The sequence below is a fragment of the Anopheles arabiensis genome, chromosome 2 (genome assembly GCF_016920715.1).
Source record: "Anopheles arabiensis isolate DONGOLA chromosome 2, AaraD3, whole genome shotgun sequence".
Taxonomy (NCBI): Eukaryota; Metazoa; Arthropoda; class Insecta; order Diptera; family Culicidae; genus Anopheles; species Anopheles arabiensis.
The window spans coordinates 108,647,820-108,673,567 of record NC_053517.1 but is presented as its reverse complement, the minus strand read 5'-3'; the positions used below and the strand labels follow the sequence as shown (position 1 = coordinate 108,673,567).

Here is a 25,748-nt window from a genome sequence, read left to right as displayed (position 1 = left end):
ACAAGCAAACAAATATTCAATGCAACAAAATCATCATATATTGGCATCAACATCGAACCGCCATCGCCTTCCAGTGGTCTGGCCCTCCGGTGTTGTACACCTTCCATCAATTACAATCATAACATAAATCGTTGATTTCATTTCTGAGCTGCTAAAACCCACCACAGCTAAAAGAGACGTTTTGCAGCCTCACATTGGTATTGATTGCTACGTAGTGAAAATAATTTACACAATATTAAAATGGGGTTCTGCACCACACAAATGCAAGCAAACGGTCCTAGCTTCTGGGTGACTAAAAGCGGGCCGGATGACGCCTTGGAAATTACCCCAGAAAGTGCGCGCATACTTTCAACGGATCCAACGGCCATCCTTCCCTATGATCCTGAGCTAAGACATTTTGCTGCTGAAGCAGCGCTTCTACCTGATTCTAAAATACGAGAACAACTATACCGAATGAGTTGGCTACTTCTATCGAGATGATCCTTAAATCTATTTGAGCGTGTTTAAAAATGTTTCGTATTCCTTGCCATTATCCGTAAAACGATGTTCTTTGAATCGGTTATGTTCCTGCATCTACTGCATCTATGCAACAATCATCAAATATCTACCGTTAAAATGTCCCACAAGCTTTCTCCGGCACACGCCTAAGCGTGACCCTGCATTGGTTGCTGGAATTGGTTATTGTGGCGATTCGAATTCGAATAAGCATGATGATTACCGTTATGGTTCTTCATCGGCTGCTGATTCTGTCCACCGTTCTGGTTCTGGTTCTGGCCGTTTCCTCCGCGACGACGACGCGAGTTGCGCTGGAAGAAACGCTTTCCCGGAGATCCTCCGTTACGCATGCCAGATTCGGGGGAAGACGGACCGTTGTAGTACTGTTGTTGCTGCTGGTTCTGTTGGTTCTGATGCTTATTGACCATGTTGTTGTTGTTGTTGTTTCCATTGTGATGGTTGTTATGATTCTTCTGGTTATTCTGGTAACCATTGAATGGTTTCCGGTTTTCCTTAGCCATCTGGTTGTTTCCGTTCTGGTTCTGTGGAACGTTGCCATTCTTGTTGGAGAAGAATGGTTGTCCTGCTACAAGGAAACAATATATTAGTATGTGCCATAAAATCTAAACAAATGTTGAATGGAGAAATTATGATCACCTCGAGAAGGACGACGCTTCATACGCTTGACGATCGGCTTAAATGCCTGCTTGTCCGGATCGTAGTGACAATCAAGAAGTTCGTTCAGCTCCGTGCGCTCGTCTTCCTTCAACTCTGCAATCTCGTTGATGATCGCTTCCAGACCTTCGCGCTTCTTCTCTTGCCAGACTTGACGCAAAGATTCGTAATCGTGGCCAGTTTCAGCCAGTACTCGTCTATAAGTAACAGCCTTAACCCTGGAAAAGTAAACACAATGATAGATTTAAGGTCTGAGCTAGGATCGTCGAGGCTCAAGAGGTTCTTACCGATGGTAGATTGTCGTCTTAAAATAGAGCAAAAATACCGGTCTCAGTGAATTCTGGCGCACAAGAATCTTCTCCTGTTCGTCAAGCTCGGAGATTTCAGTGGAAATCGGTGAAGCATATTCGCACAACACTGCGCACATCTTTTCACGATCCTCTTCGGTCAAGGGACGAGATGCAGAGCTGTTCAAAGAAGCAGCAGGAGCTTCTTCCTTCTTCTCGTCCTGCTTCTGCGCATCGTCATCCGATTGTTCAGCATTCTCCTCCGACGGCTTGTCACCTTCATCCTTCACTGCATCCTCAGCGGTGGAGGAGGAATTGGTGACCTCTTCAGACGTAGCTGAATCATTCGGCTCGCTCTCGGTTGGCGATGAAGCAGGCACATTTACCGCATTGGACTTCGGTTCAGCTGTAATCAGAGAAGATCCAGGGTTAGAAACCATGGCAACCATCTTTAATGAGGATTGCACAAAATGGCTCGGCCGCCATTTTGTTACTTACCGGTTGCTAGGCATCTCGATATTTCGAACGCCATTCTTGCTCGATAGGCCGCATTTCCCTCAAATCCATCACGGGATCCTGCCTTTTCATCCAAAACTATCTCTGCCAGCTGACGAATCGTCAAGTACTTGATGGTCTTGGTACACTTTTCCTCCGCCAATTTGAATCCATTCACAAATGACTTAACCGACTGAGAGAAGCGGTCCAGCAGTTTGTACTTCTTCAGCGCCTCGATGACCATGTACGGCACAAACTTGCGCTGCTCATGATACACCAGCACAATGCCCTCGGACCCCTCGTCCTCGCGAAGACGCTCCTCCAGCCAGTCAAGAAACTCGTTCAGAGCCGCAACTTCCATCTTGGTCTTCATGACACGGTAGGTCTGCATGCTTTTCAGCATGCGGAAAAATCCAACCGTAATCACGCGAACCTGGTGGCGCTGACGGGCAGCCGGGTTCAGGTTCATCAGCGGCATAATGTACTGCGCATACTCTTTCTCCGGTGTGAATGCCGAGATCTGTACGATCTCATCGATAAGTCTACGACCCGTCGTATCTATATCGAGCCCGATCAGAGTGTACTTGCCGTGCGGCAGCGGATTGGTGTTAATTGAAAGGTCCGTTTTGTCGAACTTGGAGGATAACACGCCCGCTGGCGTGTCGCATTCGTCGAAGCTGCTGTCCTCGTAATGCTGCTCCTCGTCATGTCCTACCTTTGATTCATCCATACCAACCACCATTTTGTACAAGCTACACAAGAGAAGGTTTCACCAGAACGAAAATTACTGTAATTCTTTGCACAAAACTTGGTAAACCTTGAATGGTCTTACCTGAGGGTAGAGGCACTACGAAATGTTCACGAATGATAGCTAAATCGGGGAACTTTGCACGGGAAATGAAACTCGCGGATAGCACGTGGTGTCGTTAGAGACAAGTTTTTGAGGTTACTTGAAAAGTTAGTTCGTTCGGTAAAAGCAGCTTCCAGAGCGCTTGCACTGAGATGTGTCTTCTTCAAACGTTAGAATAAAAGTGATCCTGTGCGATCGAAATCCTTCGCATGCTACGTGACCGTCGCCAAACTGCTATGGCAACCCTGGGATGAAAAATGATTACGTGTGCCAAACAGAGACAACTATAGTGCCGTTCTGGTAATTCCGCTATACTAAGGCGATCAATAGAATTGCTATAAAATATGTTAGTGTAGTGGAATATTCATGCCATAAAAATATGTACTTGTGGTTGTGCCTCCTAATGATTTAATTTCTTTGTTATTTCTTCTTTGATTAATTAACATTTTTCATTTTTCCGAAATTATAACAGGAATCTATAAATATGCAATGCAAAAATTTACTTGATATCTACGTTACGCACATATTTTTTCATAACCAATTGCTGCAATTTTAATCCAAACTTTTTGAATTTATGTAAACCAGTTTTATCTATGTGTTTTATGTAGTAGATAATATGCTCACTAACTGTAATGTAAAGTAAATTATCTTAGAAATTTGAATAAAACATAACAACAACTATTAATATGCAACAAAATCATCATATATTGGCATCAACATGGAATCGCAATCACCTTCCAGAGGTCTGACCTCCAGTGTTGTACACCTTCCATCAATTACAATCATAACATAAATCGTTGATTTCATTCTGAGCTGCTAAAACCCACCACAGCTAAAAGAGACGTTTTGCAGCCTCACATTGGTATTGATTGCTACGTAGTGAAAATAATTTACACAATATTAAAATGGGGTTCTGCACCACACAAATGCAAGCAAACGGTCCTAGCTTCTGGGTGACTAAAAGCGGGCCGGATGACGCCTTGGAAATTACCCCAGAAAGTGCGCGCATACTTTCAACGGGTCCAACGGCCATCCTTCCCTATGATCCTGAGTTAAGACATTTTGCTGCTGAAGCAGCGCTTCTACCTGATTCTAAAATACGAGGACAACTATACCGAATGAGTTGGCTACTTCTATTGTGATGATCCTTAAATCTATTTGAGCGTGTTTAAAAATGTTTCGTATTCCTTGCCATTATCCGTAAAACGATGTTCATTGAATCGGGTATGTTCCTGAATCTACTGCATCTATGCAACAATCATCAGATATCTACCGTTAAAATGTCCCGCAAGCTTTCTCCGGCACACGCCTAAGCGTGACCCTGCATTGGCTGCTGGAATTGGTTATTGTGGCGATTCGAATTCGAATAAGCATGATGATTACCATTATGGTTCTTCATCGGCTGCTGATTCTGTCCACCGTTCTGGTTCTGGTTCTGGCCGTTTCCTCCGCGACGACGACGCGAGTTGCGCTGGAAGAAACGCTTTCCCGGAGATCCTCCGTTACGCATGCCAGATTCGGGGGAAGACGAACCGTTGTAGTACTGTTGTTGCTGCTGGTTCTGTTGGTTCTGATGCTTATTGACCAAGTTGTTGTTGTTGTTGTTTCCATTGTGATGGTTGTTATGATTCTTCTGGTTATTCTGGTAACCATTGAATGGTTTCCGGTTTTCCTTAGCCATCTGGTTGTTTCCGTTCTGGTTCTGTGGAACGTTGCCATTCTTGTTGGAGAAGAATGGTTGTCCTGCTACAAGGAAACAATATATTAGTATGTGCCATAAAATCTAAACAAATGTTGAATGGAGAAATTATGATCACCTCGAGAAGGACGACGCTTCATACGCTTGACGATCGGCTTAAATGCCTGCTTGTCCGGATCGTAGTGACAATCAAGAAGTTCGTTCAGCTCCGTGCGCTCGTCTTCCTTCAACTCTGCAATCTCGTTGATGATCGCTTCCAGACCTTCGCGCTTCTTCTCTTGCCAGACTTGACGCAAAGATTCGTAATCGTGGCCAGTTTCAGCCAGTACTCGTCTATAAGTAACAGCCTTAACCCTGGAAAAGTAAACACAATGATAGATTTAAGGTCTGAGCTAGGATCGTCGAGGCTCAAGAGGTTCTTACCGATGGTAGATTGTCGTCTTAAAATAGAGCAAAAATACCGGTCTCAGTGAATTCTGGCGCACAAGAATCTTCTCCTGTTCGTCAAGCTCGGAGATTTCAGTGGAAATCGGTGAAGCATATTCGCACAACACTGCGCACATCTTTTCACGATCCTCTTCGGTCAAGGGACGAGATGCAGAGCTGTTCAAAGAAGCAGCAGGAGCTTCTTCCTTCTTCTCGTCCTGCTTCTGCGCATCGTCATCCGATTGTTCAGCATTCTCCTCCGACGGCTTGTCACCTTCATCCTTCACTGCATCCTCAGCGGTGGAGGAGGAATTGGTGACCTCTTCAGACGTAGCTGAATCATTCGGCTCGCTCTCGGTTGGCGATGAAGCAGGCACATTTACCGCATTGGACTTCGGTTCAGCTGTAATCAGAGAAGATCCAGGGTTAGAAACCATGGCAACCATCTTTAATGAGGATTGCACAAAATGGCGCGGCCGCCATTTTGTTACTTACCGGTTGCTAGGCATCTCGAAATTTCGAACGCCATTCTTGCTCGGTAGGCCGCATTTCCCTCAAATCCATCACGGGATCCTGCCTTTTCGTCCAAAACTAACTTCGCTAGCTGACGAATCGTCAAGTACTTGATGGTCTTGGTACACTTTTCCTCCGCCAATTTGAATCCATTCACAAATGACTTAACCGACTGAGAGAAGCGGTCCAGCAGTTTGTACTTCTTCAGCGCCTCGATGACCATGTACGGCACAAACTTGCGCTGCTCATGATACACCAGCACAATGCCCTCGGACCCCTCGTCCTCGCGACGACGCTCCTCCAGCCAGTCAAGAAACTCGTTCAGAGCCGCAACTTCCATCTTGGTCTTCATGACACGGTAGGTCTGCATGCTTTTCAGCATGCGGAAAAATCCAACCGTAATCACGCGAACCTGGTGGCGCTGGCGGGCAGCCGGGTTCAGGTTCATCAGCGGCATAATGTACTGCGCATACTCTTTCTCCGGTGTGAATGCCGAGATCTGTACGATCTCATCGATAAGTCTACGACCCGTCGTATCTATATCGAGCCCGATCAGAGTGTACTTGCCGTGCGGCAGCGGATTGGTGTTAATCGAAAGGTCCGTTTTGTCGAACTTGGAGGATAACACGCCCGCTGGCGTGTCGCATTCGTCGGAGCTGATGTCGTCGTAATGCTGCTCCTCGTCGACACCGACCTTTGATTCATCCATACCAACCACCATTTTGTACTAGCTGCATTGAAAACGGTGCGACGTTGGTAAGCAGGATGTTACACAATGTTTAATCGTGTGCAATCTTTGTGCAAGAATATCTGGCCACTTTGTGCTTACCTTTGAATGATTCTGCTTCGAAACGATGTTAAAATATTCACTCGAAAGATGAGTCGCCAGAGTTACTTATGAAGTAGATTCGTTTAATAAAAGTGGCTTCCAGAGCACTTTCACCGAAAGATGTTTCACCTTTGAACGTTGAATCGAAAATGGCCAAACGAGAGCCGAAACAAGCATTACGAACCATAGGACATAGCCTGCTAGGGGCCTCCGACACTCACACACATATCGTTCGTATATAGAAATGGTCGTCGTTTGTTGTCCAGGAGACAGTATGATATAGATGTAGTATATAGCATCTCAGTAGCCCTAGAGGACAATAACGGTGATCGGTCACTTACGCTATGATTCTTGCTGCTATGTCCTTATGCAGCTTTTCATAGAAAGGGAATCGTGTAACTCTCACATGCTTAAATGCTAATTCAGAGAGCGTAGGTCGTTGACATTCTATCTTATCAGCTGCTGGAGCTGTTTAAAAAAATCCATCGAATTATTAGTAGCAGACTATAAACATCTGCGTGATCGTGATACATCACAGGAAATGATTACATTACGATCTGCGCCCGATAATTCGTACTTATATAGGAAACTATTTATTTTACCAACAATCGATTACCTTCAACTGCTTACCCCGTGAGCACACACCTTCCATGACCACAAAAAATGATTTATTGCATCGATAGCGTTCAGTCTTTCAATCTTCATCTTTGATGCAGTTCTCCACCAATTGTCTGAGGTTTGGATTCTCCATAGCCGCTGCTATTCGTTCCTTATCATTGATCTGCTTGTTAACTGCAAATATCGACAAATACGTGCAGAATAGCCGAAAGCGGGGATAGATAGATTAGACAAGGGAGTGTCTTCGGCCGGACCCACGGCCGAAACCTTCGCCGAACCCGTGCTACTTACTTTCGTCTTCCGTTGCGTGGGCACCTTTCTTGATGTAGATGTCCAGCTTCAGGCTGTGCGTAATGTTTCGCTCAATTTTCACCCGTATGCACAGCCCTATCAGCGTTGCCAGCGAACAGTGCGGTACGGTCGGATTAAACTCAACCCGCACCACGTTCACGTTGCCCGGCGTTGGCTCGTTCACGAATATTCCCTCCTCGTACACGACGTGCAGATCTTCCAGCGTGCTGGGCTTTTCCGGGTCGCGTATTGTGCGCAGAAAGTCATAGATGGTTTCACGCAAATCGTTCGCATTTCGGTAGCCCAGCTCTTGCAGGCTCGGTCGTGGAGGCACTTCACCATTTGCTGTTGTTCCACCGATTGACGGATTGCCTTTCGCGGCCGACGGTGCGGATCCACCGGTGGGCAACTCGTCGGAGGTTTTCTTGCGGAAAAACGAAAGCATCACGATGGAAGGAGTGTGGTGGATGAGGAATATCAGAACACAATTTAAATACTGCGTACAATTTTCATCACGGGAAAGAGCGGAGAAACGACTGCACTGAATGTGATCGAGATTTGCTTTGTTTATATGCGACTTTGCAAAACGTCAACAAGTGAAGGCCTGTCTACACGGTGAAAAGGCCTTTTCTGCTGTGCAGTTGGTAGCACCATCGTTTAATTAAGGAAAAAAGGCAATTTCAAAATATAATCTGCAGAAAATATGGAAACTGCAGAATATAAATCCAATTTCGAGAAGTAATCAAAATAAAAACAAGTAAATTTACACTTTTTATTATGTTTTATAAGCGTTTTGCGATGGAAAAAGGCAACGGTCAGTTTGAAAGCGCTTCATCTGCGTTGACGTGTTAGGGCTCATGTCAAGAGTGTCATCCCCTTGCGTGCTATTTCCTCTACCCTTCCTTGCTTGCCCCTTCGGTGATTTTCCATTCGATTGCAGAACTTGGTCCGGTACGACGGCATTCAAGAAAACCGCCCGCGACGAGTTTCCAAGCAAGTAGCAGCGAGTCAAGAGCACCCGAAGCATCCAACTCTGTGGTGCGTATCTATACCGATTTGCGGGATCTACCGCCCAGTGAGGGAACGCACATATTGAGGCGTGGTGTGTGTGTATCGAGAAGAATCTATAGATATCCCGTCCGAGAGGAAACCGATAGAGCCTTGGTGCGGCGTTATTGTTGCAGTTTCTTCTTCGACGTCGGAAGATTTTTATCAAAAACGTTTGTCTCGCCCCCCCCCCCACTGTTTCGTAGAACCGGGTCGGAAGAGTGCGTGTGTGTATGTGTGGAGCGACCTTTCGAGGGGTGTTTAACAATTATTTCAGGGACTTTTCTTGTCTTTTTGGGTGCGTCCCTTCACGCCTACTGGTTTCTCTGTACCAAAAAAAAATCCTTTCGTGTGTTCCGTAGCAACCTTCCCGGAGTGTTCCTTGTCGCAAACGTCTCTCACTTTCGGTGGAATGCGTGATCTAGTGTGTGTATGTGTGTGTGTTGTCCTTGGAAAGATAGCATTCATATTTTCTGTCGATATTTATCATCCCCAAAAAGGGGAGCTCTGCCAGTTCAACCCCTTTCTCGGGCTGGTGCAGTTTATCTTTCCAAAATTCCATTTTAGCAGGTGGTGGTGGTGGTGGTGATGGTGAAGGTGGTCGTTAGTGATTTGATTGTGTGCCTAGTCGCCTGTGTGCTTATTCTTCTTTTTTCCTTCCCTCTAGCGGTTCACGACTACAGTGCGTGCACTTTGGCGAGTTGCGAGTTATCCGAGTTTGAGAAGGTAGAAATAAAAAAGGCAAAGTGCGCGTTCCGCTTGAGACGAGCGGACAGAAAAAGAAAAGAAAACAGAGTCCTTTAGTGTGAGTGAAGAAATTAGAAGAACGTGCCGAGTGTGTAAGCAAAGAAAGAACCGTCTCGAGCAACAGCAGCAGCAGCATCCCCCGTCACAGTGCGGCCGACGACACAACACATCCAAATTCCACACAGCAGCCACAGGAAAATCACATCAAAATGGTTATCAAAGTGTACATCAGTGGAATGTCCGGCAACAAAGAGGTAAGTGCTCTGAGCTGAAGGATACGCGAATGGGGGGAGACGCAGTACACGGGATCTCGACTCTTTCTCTTGGCCATGGCCATGAACGGGGAGTGAACCAACACCCACCCCTCGGTATCCCACCCGACCGCGCCCGGGATAGATGGGCATGCTTCAATTTTATATGGTTCAAGCAAGTGTGTATCGGCACCCGGTGTATGTATGTGTTTCTGTCTGTTTCTAGCGACCGTAGTGTAACAGTTATAAATAATCGCGTATAGAAAAAAGAAATACAACACGCCGTGTGTTGTGTGTTTGGTAAGCCGAAAAGCGAGCAAAAATCTCCCGTCCCAATAGAGAGAGAAAGAGAGAGAGAGAGAAAGAAAGGGAGAGAAAGAAAGCAACTAACAAGGAAAGAGAAGAAAAGACAGAATGATACAAGCAACAGCAGCGGGAGGGCGCAAGTTGATTAACTTCCGTTTGTTTGCTTCGTACGCGATTAGAAACCGGCCCAACCACCCCTACATGGTCAGAAGAAGCGGTACTTGAACTTGCTTCCTTAGCGCGGTGTGTCTTCTTTGCTCTAGGTGCAAAAGAGCCCATGAGGTGTCCGTGATTCCAACGGCATTCCAACATGAAAATGCATTTCGAAGCCAACTTTGATGTTCCTCTCGAATCGAAAAAAGACTCAGACCAGAATTTGGGGAATCATACAGCGCATTCCGGGCGACATACAGCCCGGAGAAATGGTGTGTTGTGGCCTATGGATGATGTCATGCATCAGTTCCCATCCCTATTAGCTGCCCGGCCCAGTCATCGTATGGTGTGTGAGTCTTTGTCGTCATGCGTTTGAAGCACACAAACATTTGCTGGAACGGCTCCATAAAGCGCTGTAACGTATCGAGGAATTGCTTGCTTCAACTGGCATCGGCGATTTGTCGTCCACCGTTTAGGAAGGGACCACAGCCTATGATTCATAGCGCAGTCGAAGACGTCGAGAATGCTCTGTACTAATTCCCTGGAGAAGTTGTGAGTTGAAACACAAACTTTAAAAAATGCTTCCAAGAGCGATAAGAGAGGGAGGAATGGGTAGAACGCACGCATGGTTTGATACGCCCGATGCATCCACGGAGCTGGATTTAATTTAATCAGTGATTCACATTTAAGTTGAACTCCCCGGACACACCCCAATGCGTTTGCCGTGTTACGGGGTAAAACGAGACCACAGCAGGACAAGGGAAGGGCTTACAACTGTAGCAGTTATCTTTGTTGTCTGTGCATTGGAATGGCACAGGAAATGTGAGGGGCTTGGATTGATATTTTTCTTATCAAACGGGGTTTGAACCACTCCAGTCAATTAGCTCATTAGCGAGGTTGTTTTTGAATCCATTTATTTCAAGTGTTCAATAAGTGGCCGATAAGCTTGAACATGGAAGCAGATGGGTGAGCAGTAGTGTGACGCTATCATGCGTTAATTATGCAGACGAAGCTGCTGCTGCTCCGTTACATTGTAAATGTAACATCTGTATGCTCACTTGCTGCCCTGTCCCTGTGCCATATTTATTTAGAAGGTTCTTCTTTCACCCACTTCAGGTGCAGAGTGGCACGATCGATGCAGACACGATCATTCGAAGGACGGAAGTTCAACCGTGTAAGAGAGTGTCTACCGCCAGCATGCGGATGTTTATTTGCAATTGAAATATTTATCCGATGTGCAAAACGGCAGCAGAGCAAATAGGGTTGGGGCTACTGAGAAAGGAAAATAATTTCATTTTAGCTGCCCGTTTTATGTCCAAATGAAACACAGTCAACGCTACGCTTTATTTTCTCTTATTCCATTACAGCCACTTCCTGTCGTACGGTAAAGGCGTGTAGGATGACGCATTAAATAAAGTTCAACTAACCGATTCAAGTTGGCCTGTGGTTGCCCATGGTTGCCGCCGCTGCACTCTGTGTGAGTTATGCCGCGCCGCGCACTGTTCGCTTCGTTTGGCACAAAATAATAATTGGCAAAAATGGTGTTCCCGTTAGTTTCAATACACACACACACACACGCCCGCATATGGGTCCATATGTATTCTAACTGGCTGCATTCTGTCTCGAAGATTGGAACGTGAACCAGCGTAGAAAATTTCTCGGCAGGCAATGCCAATCGAATATATGGGCCGTGATAGTAAAGCTTTTTTAAGTCAAGCACACTGCTGCCCGTTGGATGAATTTTAATGGCGCGATCTGTTTGCGTGTTAATCGCAGCTCTACTGATCGTACTATGCAGCTCACAGGCGCATTGGATTCGTTTGTTCCCGGGCAACATCTCAGATAAGCTGAAAGAGGGTTTGGAATGTTCCCATCTACAGGCTGGCGGGACCGTACTGAGCAGAAAAAGGAATAACAAAATTCATATTAATTTTCGATCTCAGTTTCGTTCTACTTTTTAACATTTTATCTTCTCTTATATTTTAGTCATTCAGTCATGGCCCGCCGAATAGCGAGCGATTGTTGCGCCCGAAAGGTGCCCACCGGCAGCATAAATGACAGCACTCCGGGGGAAAACACAATTCGATTGTGGCGGTGGTGCGGCAAGCGGTGGCGCGTACATAATGCATCTAATTAGTGTGCAATAAATGTGCAGCACACGCGGTGGTGTCGGTTGGGTCGTCGCACAAAACCCACCTACCACCCCAAAAGCGATCACCTCTTCCGGCGAGGGCCCAGTTTGGTTTTGGTAGACTGATCTTGCCTGCCTGCGCGATGGAGAACGGATGGAACCGTATCGTGAGGTGGACGGGCTTATCATTATTCAAGCGGAATGACTGGTCCGTGTGGCATAGAGTAAGCATGATCGCATCTCCCGTCCACGAGCCGTGCGTTACGGCTCACTTAGCTTGATCGAATTCAGTGTGCAATGAAGGGTTGCGGCAGGAATAATGTGTCTGATGTGTGCGGTGGCAGTGCTTTTGTTAAAAGCATTCTTTTCTGTAGGTGCAATTAGGGGGAATAGAGGGATTTGTTTTCGTGCGTTTTTTTTGGGATGTAGCTATGAAAAATAGACCGTTATATTTCGTACGGAATTCAAGCTCCGTTTTTACTCAGAGACTTAGTTTGTCCATCGCTTCATACGAAGTAGCGTTAATGCAAAAAGCACCTTCAATGGCGATGATTCTGCTGTCGCTATCCACTGAGCTGAGCTTGAGTGTATTTATTGTTTTATGGCGACTGAAACATGTGCCAACTAAAAGGCACGAAATAAAGTAAATATTGCAGCGAAAGCGAACGATTCAGATGGACAACTACGTGCAATGTGTTGCAAAAACATTTAGGGTGGAAATGCTTCGTATCTTTGAGACGATAAACGTTTGAAAAATGGTTTTATTTTGAAACCGTAGATTAGATGTTTTTATAAAGGTGTTGTGTTACACTCTTTATGTGGGAAGAAATCATTGCAAACTGACGAAACTGTACTTTTGCTTATCTTTGTAGCTTTGAGAATTCACTAAGCGGCAAAAAACACGCTGTCACGCTGACCCGGAGTTACGAAATAGAGATGCGAGTGTTTCTTCTCTCTTTCTCTCTCCTTGTGGTTTCCAAATAAAGAATCAGTCAAGGCCACCCCCATCAACCAAACGGGTGGATTGATCGTTCAAGGAGAACGTCTTTCGAGCATCCGTTCAACCTTTTATAATCGACGTGCCACCACTTTTATGTTGCATTGGAACGGATTTGGCAGTGCGAGAAGATCGCTTCTATATTTGGCCAAATGACTATGCTGCTAAGCTGTGTTCAGTATGGTTCAGTGCGAAACGACTGCTTTGCGATAAACATCCCACGTCGAATTCGTTGACAGCATGAACGTTGCATATCTAACATGCTTAGGAAACCGAATCGCTCAGCAAACATTGTAACACATTGTTGCCGAAAGAGGGAGAGTCTCTTGTTTCGTTTTGGTCGCTTTTGATGTGTGTGCGTTTGTATGTCCGTTACCGGGGTGCTATTTAATTTAAAACCAACAAAGAAGTAGTGTTTTATGATTTATTTTGTTAGCTAATTTTATTTGCTTTCAGGAGACGCACGTACAAACTCTGTACGGTATAGCTTCATCGCGAATGTGTGTGCGCACGGCTGTGCGTGCTATTTGTATGCACTCAAACCGAACCCATCTTACGCATGTTCGTCCCGAGCCAACGCGTGTGCGCCGGGTGGCGTCTTGCGAACTTCGAAAGAGACTGTGAGCAAATTAGATAATTTGATTTTAATTGCCCTGCTTCCTCGCCCACCGGCCAAAAAACGCCCGATGATCGCCGGGAAGCCGGCTTCAACACAGTCCCGGGGGTTAACCGAACGAAAGCGGCCGGTGTTAATATTTTCGGGTTTGTGTGTTATTCATTAAAATGCTTGCGAAGAGCAGATTGAAATGTGTTCACCGAGCACTTTTCGGGTGTAAGGTGACCGGGTGGCGGAGCCACTTGCTTTGAGGTGGACAGTTCGCACATAAATAGACACACACGGCGGCACCGCAGCATTGCATCAGTCGGACGACGGTGGAAAGAAAGTCATTCGACACCCGATCCCCCTTGCGAGAAAGCACAACCGTTCGAGCTGTTGTTGTTGGTTCTGTTGAAAACGAAAGTGGTGATCAGTGATCAGGGCAAGACAGAAGAAAGGAGAGCTCTATTCTCTCTGTTCTCATTGACGGATGTGTCGATAACGGTGATCGTGAGCCATTAAAAGCAGGCGAATGAGACCTACAGGTGTCCTTGAAAGTTGGCGAAATTTAAACACACAGACCTTTTGCGAAGCCAAAACAGAACCTCACACACAAACACACACACGAGAATGAGCTGTTATTCTTGAAAGAAGGGGGGAAACATCTTGTTTAAGCTAGACCCAAAGGTGTGTTGTACCCCCTGTTTGCGCACTTGGCACTGTAACTTGTGATTGTAGCAAAAAAAAAAAAACGAATAACATCATGCGGTTCCCTTGCTCTCTGCCGAGTCGGACGGCTTAAAATCGTCGTTGAAGCAGCATGCGAGAGACACATTCCGATCGGTATCAGTCGTTGTCGTTAATTGTCGTCGTTGGTGTGTTTGCTTTTCGGGCGAGCGCGAACACGAGCAAAGACTACAATAATTTGTACATTTCCCAATTAACCGAGACCGCAGATATAGAAATGCTAGTTTGGGGACATGTTAATTCTTCGGCATTCTTTTGTGCTTTTTTGCTGCGCGCTTCCTTCGTTGGCTTTATTGAAAGGAGAAGAAACTGTTTCCTAGCGAAAGATATGATAACGATTAAGATTTATTGCGAGAGACGAGAAAACATTCTCGACAGAAGAACTGTTTTGACAATGAGCAGGTTTATGTAACGAGACGAAAATGCTGCTGTTTGTAATAAACAAGCCTGCTGCTATAGTCAATAACGATCCTCGTAGATCCTCGCCGAAAGACACAGATCGCCAGTCACTGCGAAAGCGAAACACGACCGAAAGTGTGTTTAAACAACAGACCAATTGTTCAACAATTGATTGTACAGTTAAAATGATTGATTCGTAGCTGAGCGACGACTTTAACTGGCGCCCTAACGCGCATTCCTGCGTCTCCGCAATGCCTCAAAACCTCAATAAACTGAGTGCGGCGTGGGGCATCACAACATCTTTGGCGCATGCTGTGACGTGACACCGTGAGGCGTGAAGACTGACGCCACTGTCGGGTTCGTTTGGGGGTGCGCGAGATGAAGATGGCCATGAGCGAAAAGCCTCTCCCCCCCCCTCCACTTTCCGCGGAAAGGCCATTGACCCTTTCGCGATCGAATTTCGCATCTCAAGTGCAATGCCCTAGTTCACGTGTGTAAGAGAGGTAGAGAGAATTAGATTGAGAGAGAGAGCGAGAGATGGGGATATCGAAGTCTACATAAAGTTTGTGAGAGCAGACATACCTGTGTGTTTTGCACGGCTGAAGATCATCACCTGATCGGCAGCACACGTGCGATCCCCGCCCCCCCGTGGTTTGATCTGTGATCTTCGCGACACGAAACACCTGCTACACCATAGCTCAATCATCGAGACGGGAGGAATTACGATCAGCAGAGACACGCTTTGATATTCTATGCTGCTTCTTCTATCGCCGCATTCAGATGATGTAAACAAATGAGCATTATTTAACGCGCGACCAGAATCGCATGCATTGTGCAGTGTGCTATGCTGTTGTTGCATGGGCCACAAGAGCTCCTCAACCTCAGGATGATGTATTACAATGGCAGATGTTCGTATGGTATGGTAGTTGTGCAGCCTAACAAATAGTGGTCGCTGCTTTCACCATGATCATCTTCTTGATTGCGGCTTTGGTCGCTGACCGTGTCGGATGTCTATGATCCGTGAGAAGAACAGCCAAGGGGTTGCTTCGTAGCAGAGTCTGTCGGGTTTGACATTGGTTGTTAGTACACAAGAGAAATTCGTTCTACTACACATGTTATGCTTGTGGTGAAAGCGTAACTTAACCTTTCATGAGATTCTAGGAGTTTTCAATTGTGTTCTATGTTGTTAATTCCAAGATCAATCAAACTCTCCCACTCCACAAACATCAGGATCAACAAGAAAAGAGATGTTACTGTCAACGCTTCGAGTTCGATTACAATTTGTGACTTTTAAATACCACATCAGAACGGCGGCCGCTAGGCGGCGCACCAGATGGTTGTGCGAATCTCACACACCCTGCTTTTTTGCCGTGTTAATGTGACACGATCGTTGATGTGTGTTTGTAACTCTGTATGGATGGGAGAGAGGAAAGCTTGTGCGAATGTGCGACAAAACTGACGAGATAATTGCTCTCGACGCATACCTAATGTCAGGGCTGACGGTGTGAAGCGTGTGAGTTCGCTTCCTCATTCTTCTAGCAACACTGTGTCTTCCTCACTTCCGCAAAAGTGCGTCCGGAAGGGGATAGGAAGGGTGGTAGAGATCGGTGGTGATCGTGTGATCGTGAAACATTCTCTTAAAAATATCAACGCCTCGGATGAGATAATACTTGCGCTGTGGCAGGGTTGTTTCGCCTCGCCAAATGAGAGCTGTCTTATGCGCTACCTAAGCACAGAGGGTACAATTGGTTAGGTCAGTTGGTTTGCAAATTTGATGAGCAATGATGAAAAAAATGAGTCCATATTTTACCTCCATTTTGCTGCTCGATTGACGGTTAGTGCGTTCTGGGTGAGAAACGCTTAACGAGTGTGGCATGTGTCCGTCAAAGGATTTAGTCATGCCACTGGCGGGTGTTCTCTAGCAGTCATCTTCGCCCTGGGATTATAACGTGCAGAATTGGGCCACTAAATGGTTTACCTTCAACGGACCGTTACGGGGCCATATTTACGGCCATAAATCACCACAATGGGGATGAAGAAATGCATTGTGGTGTGTGCAGCTGTATCAACCGTTTTGGCTGTGTCCGATGTTGAGTTTATGGTCCATTTAAAAGTGAACGATGTGACAATGGAAATATTTGCGACACTGGTAATAACATTGCACAAATGGTGTTCTTCTAACGAAAAAGTACACAACGCATGTCTGTTGTTGTTGTTGATATCTATCGCTGTCCCGAATCACGATCGCGATCAAAATAACATTAACAAACAAGTTTGAACCCGTCGTGGTGTGTGTAGCTCGTTCTCGATCGGTATCTGCGCTCCGATGAAGATCCGCTCTTCCTTCTTTCGTTTATCCTCTTACGACACGCTACTTCCGTTTCAGTTGTGGACGTTCTGTAGTACGATGCTTCTTCTTGGGTCGTGTCTGTCCTCGCCTCAACAAAAAAAGAAGATCGAAGATCTAATTTTATCTATCACCCCTGCTTGCGTGTGGTGTTTTGCGCGCGCGATCCTCGATGGCCCCGTGGGGCGATATGATGATGATGATGATGGTCACAGCGGAACCATCACATCACAGAGTTGAATTAAATAATCGCCCTCCCCTTTCGCTCACCAAACAGACCCACACAGATGTATGTAGTTCATGCCGGACAGCGATGTTGTTTGTGTTATGATCGTCTAGGATCATACTGTGGCTGCTGTGTGTTGGGTGTGTTGTTTGCACCGATACAGCATCAGCCATACTTTCTTGTGGGTGCGCGCTTCTGATGTTACAGTCGAACGAAAACCACGACGACATGCTAGCGAGGACTGTCTCCTGTATTTTTAGTGATTTGGCAAACATACACACACCTTCACACCCGACACCAGCGTGTTGGTGTTTGTGTTGGGTGTTTGAATTTTCTTCCCGCGCCACGCGCTAAAGGTTCGTCAAACGGGGCAGAAATTATGAAACAGCACAGAGGGAAATCCTAAATTTTCCCCCAACCTGGTGCAATGATGCTCGATCGTGCTCTTCCTTTCTCTTTCTCTCTCTCTCCCTCTGCATCTGTATTTTGCCGAGTTTTACCCGCCAGGAAGAGGAAGAATACGCGTCGTGTGTAGCAATTACCAGCTGTGAGTGATGGGAAATGATTGAATGAAATGTTTGCCCGTTCCCTCTCCTTTTCCCTCCGAAGGTGGGAGGAAAACCGCGGAGAACCGAGTCAGATGATATGCAAAAATAGCATTTCCTTGCGCTTGAAAACCTAACGTGTGTGTTGTCGGCATGGAGGAGGTAATGGTAGCGAGAAAATGCTACTCGCAAGGAGGGAAAGCAGAAGTGATGGAACTGTGTAGGATTAATAGGTGAATGAAAATATTATGCTCATAAATCTGCACATTACAGCATGGTGCAGCAGGATGGTTTTGTAGCTTGAGCTAGTGAGAAGAGGGTGGATTATGTGGTGATCTCCCCCATGTCGATTGGAGCGAGTCGATTGAACGATGTTGATCGTGTGGAAGATCACGTCGATACTTATCTGGAGCATCACGCTTGGTTTATTTATGGTTGATCTGCATGTCGAATTGGTTTGCGGTTAGACACTTGGTTAGTGTAATGTGCGCTGTGTAGGCCATCATTGGGACCTTGTCAATTTATTTTATGGAATACTTACCTCAAACGTGTGATTCGAAATGACCAACAAGTCAACCGGCAAGGTCTTCAGGTTGGGTGACTGTATTGCAGCCAACTGCAGCACTCAGGGAAATGGGTTCAAAATGTTAGTGGAAAGTGCAAACGGAAACGTAAAAGCGCTTGTGACACTTGGAAAGTCTATTGGAAGAGAAACAGTCACACACATGAGGTTGTTGTTTGTACTAATTTTAGCACCAGAGTGATGTTACAACTTAGTGTCGTAGTGTCTTAGTGTAGTAGTGACAACACACACATGGCGATCAGATGAGGTCGTCGGAATGTCCACAAAGATAATTGGTGAGCGTGTAAACAAAGACATTATTTGGGTCTAAAAGGGAGAAAAACAAAGGAATTCAGGAAGATCTTCAATATCCCAAGATGTCGTCCAAGCAGAAGGGCAAGGTCGTTCGACTCCAGACATAAAGGTGCTGCTTAATTTAATGGGACATCTTAAAGATCTTTGTTCCCTATGTGTAGACAGCTCTTCTAGGAAATCTATTCTCGGCTCTTGAAATCACTCTGAAACCGGAATTTGAAGAAATGTTTCGTAAAATAGTTTGCCAAAGAGAGTTCATCATCATTGCCACCAGTTGGTGTGGCTATTTCTTCCGCACTTGATTAATTGCTTGAATGTCCGTGAACGAGGCGAGACGGTTTAAGTCCGTTGGACATTCTGTGATGACACGTGAGACACGTACTACATGCGTGAAATATTAGTACATGAGATCAGTGTACTCTCTTTCCTACCGGGGGTATCACAACCGGGAAAATAGCGTCTAGAGAAGATCGTTGGCTGCAAGCATCAAGTTTCGTTGCTACCGTCGACTTACGACAGAACTAATGAGTGTACTTATGTAGATTGGCCAATGCAAAATACAAACAAACATGCCACTCGCCTGTCCTGCGTCCTCAGGCACACACCGGCGGCTAGACATGTTGAACGGGAGGGCAATTTTTAATGTCCGTTCCTGTGTGTTTTTTTTGCGTTTACCTTATGAAGATTTGCCTAATGCGAGTGGAATGCTGATAGATTTCCCAGTTGGATATAATAGAGGCAATAAATTCATCGCAGCGTTTGAGCTTGATGTTTGGAAATAAGCGTCCTATCTGTTTACTGAAACGTTTCTTCCTCTTCTTCTACCCCCTTTGCAGGTGAAGAAGCGCCAACAGCGGGTCACGATGATCATGGACAGCAAGCACATAGAGTATACGGTGATCGACATCACAGAGCCGGGCCAGGAGGGCGAGAAGGACTTTATGCAGACGAACGCCCAGCACAAAGGCTGCACGATCAGTGATCCGAACCCGCGGCACGCCCTACCCCCGCAGCTGTTCAACGACACCGAGTACTGCGGTGACTACGACGACTTCGACATGGCCAACGAGGTGGACAATCTGGAGGTGTTCCTGAAGCTGGCGGCCCCGGCGGCACCCGAGCCGGAGCACAAAAACGGCGACGAGACAACAGCACCACCTGCCACCGGCGACGACGACGCCACCAATACCGCGGCCGCCGAGGACGAGGACGAGAACAAAGAAAACAAGACTGAAGACAACAACGGTGCTGGAGCCGGTGATGGAGCGGAGGCCGAGGGCGCGAACGAGGTTTGAGTTAGCACGAGGCGTGGACAGTAACGCAGCGGTCCGCCGTTGGCCCATGAGGACAGGGCCGTGTGGCAGGAGTCGCTCTGCACAGAAAATCAAATTAAAACAGCAAAAATTTAACACGCCCAACAACACCCCCGAGCGAGCGCTCGCGCTGCCTGTGTGCTCTCCCGTGTGTGCTGTGTTTGTGTTGTTTGCGCGTTTGGCCCTATCTAACAATTTGCGTTTTAGTGTGTTGCTTTACCAATTTTAGGGCGCCAAAAGAATATGCGGTATGAAAATATGAAGCGTCATCGAACGGCAATTTGATAATGAACATTACATTTGATTTGTTGTACTATACAGCATTACTAACATTACTTCCAAGCTTAGCAACTTCCATAACATATATACCTTCCACCCCCCAAATGGAAGGCCCAATGCAGTAAAGATAAGAGACTAACAACATACACCTCACAAGAGAGAGTAGTAAACTCCATGGCAGGTAGCAAACACTGCCGACACGGTAACCTCCACACAACTCTGCACGGTTGTAACCTTGATAATGATGGAGTGGCACCTCGAACTCTATCCTGCTGCTACGCCACACTACTCTAATCCAATGAAAGTACACACAACACCACACTCTTCCAGCTTTTCCCGTTCTCTGTCGCGTGCGCGCATATACATATATTGTTTGGTAGATTTAAGGTCCCGAGGGTAGATTCCGAGGGAAGTTGTAACGCGCCGTAATTTAACGTTTGATCGATTTCTCATCGGATGCAATCGTCTAAGCTCCTGCCGAGGTCAGCCCGCCCAAGGATTAGAGATTGTTCTGTAGCAATGGCACTGCGCGCAACACGTGCAATGGCCAGCCTGTGTCAAGTCAGGAGGAAAAGGTTCCGTTTAGATTATCGGATTAGAGTAGGGGGGGTTTTGTTTATCGGTTGAGTGACTCTCATAGTGGGACTTTCTTTGTTTATCCCTGTTTGATCCTGCATGAGGGAACTAACATCATTTGAATAACTTTTTTGGCAAAAAAAAAGCGTTAAAAGTCCTTCCATTAGCGTTTGTTTGCATTGACGCACCTGTTTTTTGCATGTGTGGCCTTGCCGGGTCACAAACAACTGTGCCCTGAATGATATCAGCCGTTTCGCAATGCTGTTGTGCGACAACGGCATCGAGCAAACTGTCCCTTATGCAAGAGAGTTTCTCTGTGCCCGCCTTGTACACCTTTCGTCACGTTCTCTCTGGCCTGTGGGCATACCAGCAGAAAGTGGGGTTTAGCGGTTGTTTTGCAAACAAAGTAAGCGATAAGCACACACAATGCGCACGATGAAATGGGGATGGAAAGCTAACCCGTAGTTAAAAAGACACATACACACCGTATATATTAAAGTTATTTTACCAGTCTCATCGCGACCCGCAAAAAAACCTGCAGAGCAGCGTGCGATGGTGACGATGGATTATTTCGACATGTTTCCAAACATGCTCTTGCAAACGGACGGCGGGAGCCTGTGCGTGTGCTTCCGATTGCGCTTAACCGGCTAATGATGACAGCATCGTATGCGGCAGAGAAGCGCAAGTAAAAAAGACCCCCCAATCCTCCAATATAGAAGCCATTCCCTATAACCCCGCGCGGTATCCCCCGGTATATTAGTAAGGTGAAACACTACGTAGTAGGCGATGCTAACTGTTAAGCGCGGGCGCGCGCGCGCGTTTTGTGAAGAACGTTTGTGCGTAAATAGGCAAGAGTTAGCAGTGGTTAGTTAGAACAGAGCGGAGCGCGAACATTAATCAATCTCTGGTTGCAGCAGCAGCGAGTTTGCGTAGCGAGATATGACTTATACCTCAAAACTAGTGTGCAATTTCACTCCCTTTTCATTTGTGTGCCGCCTTTTTCTTGTTAGCAAATAGGTTTACATCGATAATCAGCCGAAAGAGCGAAGCGGGCAGCGTTAGTTTTGAAATAATTCATTCAGTGAGAGCTCACGATTACAAAGTAATGTTTGGCACATAGATTTACATATTACATTCGTCAAAATTTTCAAACAAAACATTCTCAAATGAGCTGTGCGCTCTGCAAAATTAATTTATCTCTTATTTTGCGCGTAAAGTCGTAACTTTATCTTATGCGTGTTATTATGCTGTATGCTAAGCAGCGATAAGGAAATGGTAGAATACTGAGTTAAACAAACGATATAGTAGGGGAACGAACGAAAAAAAGGGTAAACAACACTACATTACAAAGCTGAAAACGAAACGTATCACACGTACACCAGACGCGGTACATACAAACACACTACCCCCAGAAGAAGAGTTAGTTAGCTCAATATAAAACAGAACTAAAGCCGGAAATCAAAAGCAAAGCAAAGGGGGGAAGTAATTAACGCTTTGAACGCGACAACAGTTAGGATTGAATCCACATTTTTAGAGGTGTAGCCAGCGCCTTTTTGTTTCGAGAAGCAAAGTTTGCACCCCAGGTTTGTTCCCATTTAATTCAAATGCGCTTCGTTAGATGTTGAGTAGAATATTATGCCTCGGCCTCATTATATACATATACTATATTACAATTAGCAAGAGCACGATTATAGCACTACGAGAGAGGTGAAAACAAGGTTCAGGAAATAAAAGCAAAAGCCTATCCCCGCGATTACAAGCGATTATACAACAAAAACACCCCAGCAGCGCGGCATATACATTCACCACCCCAAATACATCGTAGCGAAAGATTTATACCTTTTTTAGCTTTAGCGTCTAAAATAAAAGTAAGGAAAATCGATCGGTATCTTGACTGATGACTAATACTGTTCCTATTTACCGTGCTCTGCATGATGCATTTGTGTTTCGTGTTGAATTGTCTAACAAATTTATCGACACACACACTGTAGTACACGAGCTTATCATTCAGATAAGTCGTATCAGCTTTTCGTTTGACCATCTGTGTGTGAGCTCCGTTCTCTGCTAGTGTGAGATTAATTTAATCTTTTGCTTCTCGATGTAATGTAGGCGCTTGATTGCAACAATTGATGCTGAATCATGCAATTAATGAATATTCGAAATTGCGCCAGCTGATGATGATTAATACAAGTGACGCCGTTTGTAAGAGATTTGATGTCATTTAACATTATTACAGTTACCCCTTTCCATTATGAATAATCACGTTTCATTTCGTTTTTTCCCCTTCCATCGAAAAAAAAATCCCTGCACACACCTTACCCACTGATGTTGCACCCCAAAATTGGCGAATTCATCCATCAAAAACTCACATGCACACACCCATATAATACCTGCTGTGCACCTACATTCAATTGAAATTAGGCGGCAAAGGCTCCACCGGAAGAGGCTGGGGAGAAGGAGCTGCAATCGGAACAGGAAGTGAAAGATACTGAAACGAACGAAGAGAAGAAGGATGTGGAAGTGAGTGAAAGTACTGCTGATGATGTCACAGAGGTGAAGGATATAGCAGAAAAAGTTACGACGGAGGAATCGAAAGAAGATGCTTTGGCAGAAGATGACACTCCTGAGAAGCAGGATGATGAATCAGAAGCTGTAATTGACTCAAATGATCCAGATGAACAGCAAACCATCGAAAACGAGACAAAGGAAGGGTCCGTGGTACAAAGCGATGACGATCCCCAAGTCACCAACGACACCAACGCCACCATTGAAGGTGAAGGAATGACCTCCATGGAACATGAAGCGAGCGTAGGTGACACTCAAGAACCAGCAGCTGACCTCCAGGAAGATCTCGAAGACAAAGCCGATGAAGACTCTGCTGTCGTTGATGAGATTCCACATGAAGACCCCAAGGAAGATGATGTTCAGGAAGAGGTTGTCAACGAAGAACCAGTGTCCGCTGTTGAACAGCAGATCGTAATGAACCAATCGGTGACAAAGAACAATGAACAAGACGATAACAATGTCGAACAGATGGAAGTAGAGGAGCAACAGGAGGATCTAACGGATGAGGATGAATCATCGGAGTCAGAAATGGACAGTCAAATAGAAAACCCCACTAAGACAAGGAGAACAGACTGCGCAAATGAGGAAGAGAAGAAGCAGGAGCAGGTCGTTGGGGACTCGAAAGCATCCCTGGAACATGAATCTCCGTCCACCGATGAAGATGAGGTTTGACGGAATGTGATGCTACGTTACAACGTGTTGAATGTTTCGCGATGTTTAACCTCTTCGCTCTTCGCTCTGCTACCCCGTCGCTCTATCTCTTCTTCGCCATATTGTTTATTCTACTCTAAATATGGTCACTGTTTACTTATATGGCCCGGTTCGTTTCGAATGTGCGCAACATATCTCAAGCCAGTTTTTATGTGTAAACAGCTCTTCCAGCTCCTTTTCGCCACCACCTGTCTGAGGCCACACTCTCTCGAGGCTTATCTGTTTCACTGTATATCACACATCTTCCCTGAATTTCTACACACTTTCGCTTACTTCCCTGATAATCTCTTGGTGTGTGTTTAATTTTAACCCACTTTTCCTTTCACGCTTTACTTACCCCATTGCCTTTATCGTTGTTCTTCTGATAATGATAAGTTCATTCCGAATCACCTAACCAATACGGTGTACTCCTCTCTACGATGTGTCCGGTTGTGCGGTTGTGCTTTCTAAAGGACGCAGCAGAGATGGAGGCCGACGCAGAGGAGCAGGAACTTCGACGTGCCTCGGCAGCGCTGGCCGGCAAGAGTGAAGATGCACAGGAGCAGATCGAGATGGATGAGGCGAAAGAGGAGGAGGAGGAAGACGAAGAGGAGGAAGTCGACAACGAACCGGAAGCTACTAAAGAGGTCCAGACATTCAGTTACGATTGAAATTCGTGTAGCTGTTGTTTTTTTTTTAGAACTAGAGTAACGAAAAAAGAAAGTACACACAACATAACCTGGCTTCTTAATGCATGATGCTCGTTCTCAGCTACTAATGGATTACAATCACAGATCCCGAGTTTTACTTCCAAGCTTCTCCAATGAATGAAATTGTTGTCCCTAACTGCAAGTTCTCTGTGTATTTTGAAGTCTACTCACTCAAAGAATCATCCCAATCTAATCTATCTGTTTCCGATCCACGTGTACAGGACGAAATCTCCAGCAAACTGGTTGACACCGACGATCCCATGCTGGCCGAACAGGAACAGGAGGAATAAATGCAAACGGATGCGTCACAACCCCAGTCTCCCTAACCATCTACTGACACACACTGTTCAAATCGAGTCATCATCGTTCATCATCATCATCGTTCGTCATCGTGTAATAATCGTTTGTTTCAATATGATAAGTGATCAAATTTCGTACGAGAAGACATCAGGCCACCAGGCGCCTCTGCAGGAACCTTAGAACGTCAATACTTCGAGCTACGGCAGCCATGGAAATCAAACGATCTTACACTATTGTACTTTTAAAAACTATTTAGTTGACAAATGGTCTCAAATCAAAATGGCCGGTTGCTGCGCGTTGCTTAAAATTCCTCTTTGCCCGGGAGTGAGGTTAACACGCACACACACCTTTGATGGAGACCAACGAGAGGAGGGACATGATAAGAAAAGAGCAAAAACGATCGACCACTACCTCTGCCTCTACCAAGTGTGTAGGTATATGGAGAGTGTTGTTTGCGAGATCGCATTTAAGTTTATCACAGCCGTTTCATCCTTCCTCGTTTGCATGGTGCATGGAAGTGGTGCGATGCGAGCAGAAGAACAATCGACGTAAGTGTGTGTGTCTGCGCATGATTTTGCTCCATTTCTCAGTCTCTATCACAGTCAATTACAAAGTGATCATTTGTTAAGGAAAATTACGGTGAAAATAAATAAAAGAAGAATTTTGATTGTGGTGAGTGGTGGTGGTGCGTTGGGATGATGACATTAAAATTGCGAGCAAAAGCGCTAAGGTTTGTGTTAACGGAAAATTTGAAAATCAAGGCAAA

General features: G+C 45.7%; 4 protein-coding genes across 14 annotated transcripts; 1 reads left to right on the top strand and 3 right to left on the bottom strand.

The window, feature by feature from the left end:
* Window positions 1–15: 15 nt before the first annotated feature.
* On the bottom strand, window positions 16–2,995 carry LOC120895526 (maternal protein exuperantia-like). 2 transcript variants are annotated; one of them, XM_040298985.1, is made up of 5 exons: window positions 2,785–2,995; window positions 1,956–2,704; window positions 1,458–1,863; window positions 1,153–1,388; window positions 16–1,081 (listed from the first exon to the last, which is right to left on the bottom strand). In XM_040298985.1, exons 2-5 carry the CDS (start codon window positions 2,692–2,694, stop codon window positions 645–647), a joined length of 1,818 nt encoding a protein of 605 aa, XP_040154919.1. In that variant the 5' UTR covers window positions 2,695–2,704; window positions 2,785–2,995; the 3' UTR covers window positions 16–644. The 2 variants fall into 2 exon arrangements, with proteins under 2 accessions (XP_040154919.1, XP_040154921.1); XM_040298987.1 differs by having other exon boundaries at window positions 16–1,078.
* A 488-nt stretch (window positions 2,996–3,483) lies between these two features.
* LOC120895527 (maternal protein exuperantia-like) lies at window positions 3,484–6,433 on the bottom strand. Of its 2 annotated transcripts, none has more exons than XM_040298988.1 (5): window positions 6,270–6,433; window positions 5,423–6,171; window positions 4,925–5,330; window positions 4,620–4,855; window positions 3,484–4,548 (listed from the first exon to the last, which is right to left on the bottom strand). In XM_040298988.1, the coding sequence occupies exons 2-5, from the start codon at window positions 6,159–6,161 to the stop codon at window positions 4,112–4,114; spliced, it is 1,818 nt and encodes a 605-aa protein (XP_040154922.1). In that variant the 5' UTR covers window positions 6,162–6,171; window positions 6,270–6,433; the 3' UTR covers window positions 3,484–4,111. The 2 variants fall into 2 exon arrangements, with proteins under 2 accessions (XP_040154922.1, XP_040154923.1); XM_040298989.1 differs by having other exon boundaries at window positions 3,484–4,545.
* A 406-nt stretch (window positions 6,434–6,839) lies between these two features.
* On the bottom strand, window positions 6,840–7,760 carry LOC120895530 (MIP18 family protein galla-1). The gene is made up of 2 exons (XM_040298996.1): window positions 7,179–7,760; window positions 6,840–7,061 (listed from the first exon to the last, which is right to left on the bottom strand). Exons 1-2 carry the CDS (start codon window positions 7,621–7,623, stop codon window positions 6,964–6,966), a joined length of 543 nt encoding a protein of 180 aa, XP_040154930.1. The 5' UTR covers window positions 7,624–7,760; the 3' UTR covers window positions 6,840–6,963.
* A 323-nt stretch (window positions 7,761–8,083) lies between these two features.
* Window positions 8,084–25,649, top strand: LOC120908487 (aspartic and glutamic acid-rich protein). Of its 9 annotated transcripts, none has more exons than XM_040319485.1 (6): window positions 8,084–8,216; window positions 8,893–9,226; window positions 19,386–19,838; window positions 23,139–23,948; window positions 24,446–24,619; window positions 24,904–25,649. In XM_040319485.1, the coding sequence occupies exons 2-6, from the start codon at window positions 9,182–9,184 to the stop codon at window positions 24,970–24,972; spliced, it is 1,551 nt and encodes a 516-aa protein (XP_040175419.1). In that variant the 5' UTR covers window positions 8,084–8,216; window positions 8,893–9,181; the 3' UTR covers window positions 24,973–25,649. The 9 variants fall into 9 exon arrangements, with proteins under 9 accessions (XP_040175419.1, XP_040175428.1, XP_040175422.1 ...); XM_040319488.1 differs by having other exon boundaries at window positions 8,099–8,280; XM_040319486.1 differs by having other exon boundaries at window positions 8,099–8,284.
* The last annotated feature ends 99 nt before the right edge of the window (window positions 25,650–25,748 follow it).

Coding starts and splice junctions, on each gene's coding strand:
- LOC120895526 (XM_040298985.1), bottom strand. CDS start 2,694: ATGGTGGTTGGTATGGATGAATCAAAGGTAGGACATGACGAGGAGCAG. Junction 1,389..1,457: donor AAGACGACAATCTACCATCG/GTAAGAACCTCT, acceptor TTACTTTTCCAG/GGTTAAGGCTGTTACTTATA. Junction 1,082..1,152: donor GAAGCGTCGTCCTTCTCGAG/GTGATCATAATT, acceptor GTTTCCTTGTAG/CAGGACAACCATTCTTCTCC.
- LOC120895527 (XM_040298988.1), bottom strand. CDS start 6,161: ATGGTGGTTGGTATGGATGAATCAAAGGTCGGTGTCGACGAGGAGCAG. Junction 5,331..5,422: donor TTCGAGATGCCTAGCAACCG/GTAAGTAACAAA, acceptor CTCTGATTACAG/CTGAACCGAAGTCCAATGCG. Junction 4,856..4,924: donor AAGACGACAATCTACCATCG/GTAAGAACCTCT, acceptor TTACTTTTCCAG/GGTTAAGGCTGTTACTTATA.
- LOC120895530 (XM_040298996.1), bottom strand. CDS start 7,623: ATGCTTTCGTTTTTCCGCAAGAAAACCTCCGACGAGTTGCCCACCGGT. Junction 7,062..7,178: donor CCACGCAACGGAAGACGAAA/GTAAGTAGCACG, acceptor CGATATTTGCAG/TTAACAAGCAGATCAATGAT.
- LOC120908487 (XM_040319485.1), top strand. CDS start 9,182: ATGGTTATCAAAGTGTACATCAGTGGAATGTCCGGCAACAAAGAG. Junction 19,839..23,138: donor AGGCCGAGGGCGCGAACGAG/GTTTGAGTTAGC, acceptor AATTGAAATTAG/GCGGCAAAGGCTCCACCGGA. Junction 24,620..24,903: donor AACCGGAAGCTACTAAAGAG/GTCCAGACATTC, acceptor CCACGTGTACAG/GACGAAATCTCCAGCAAACT.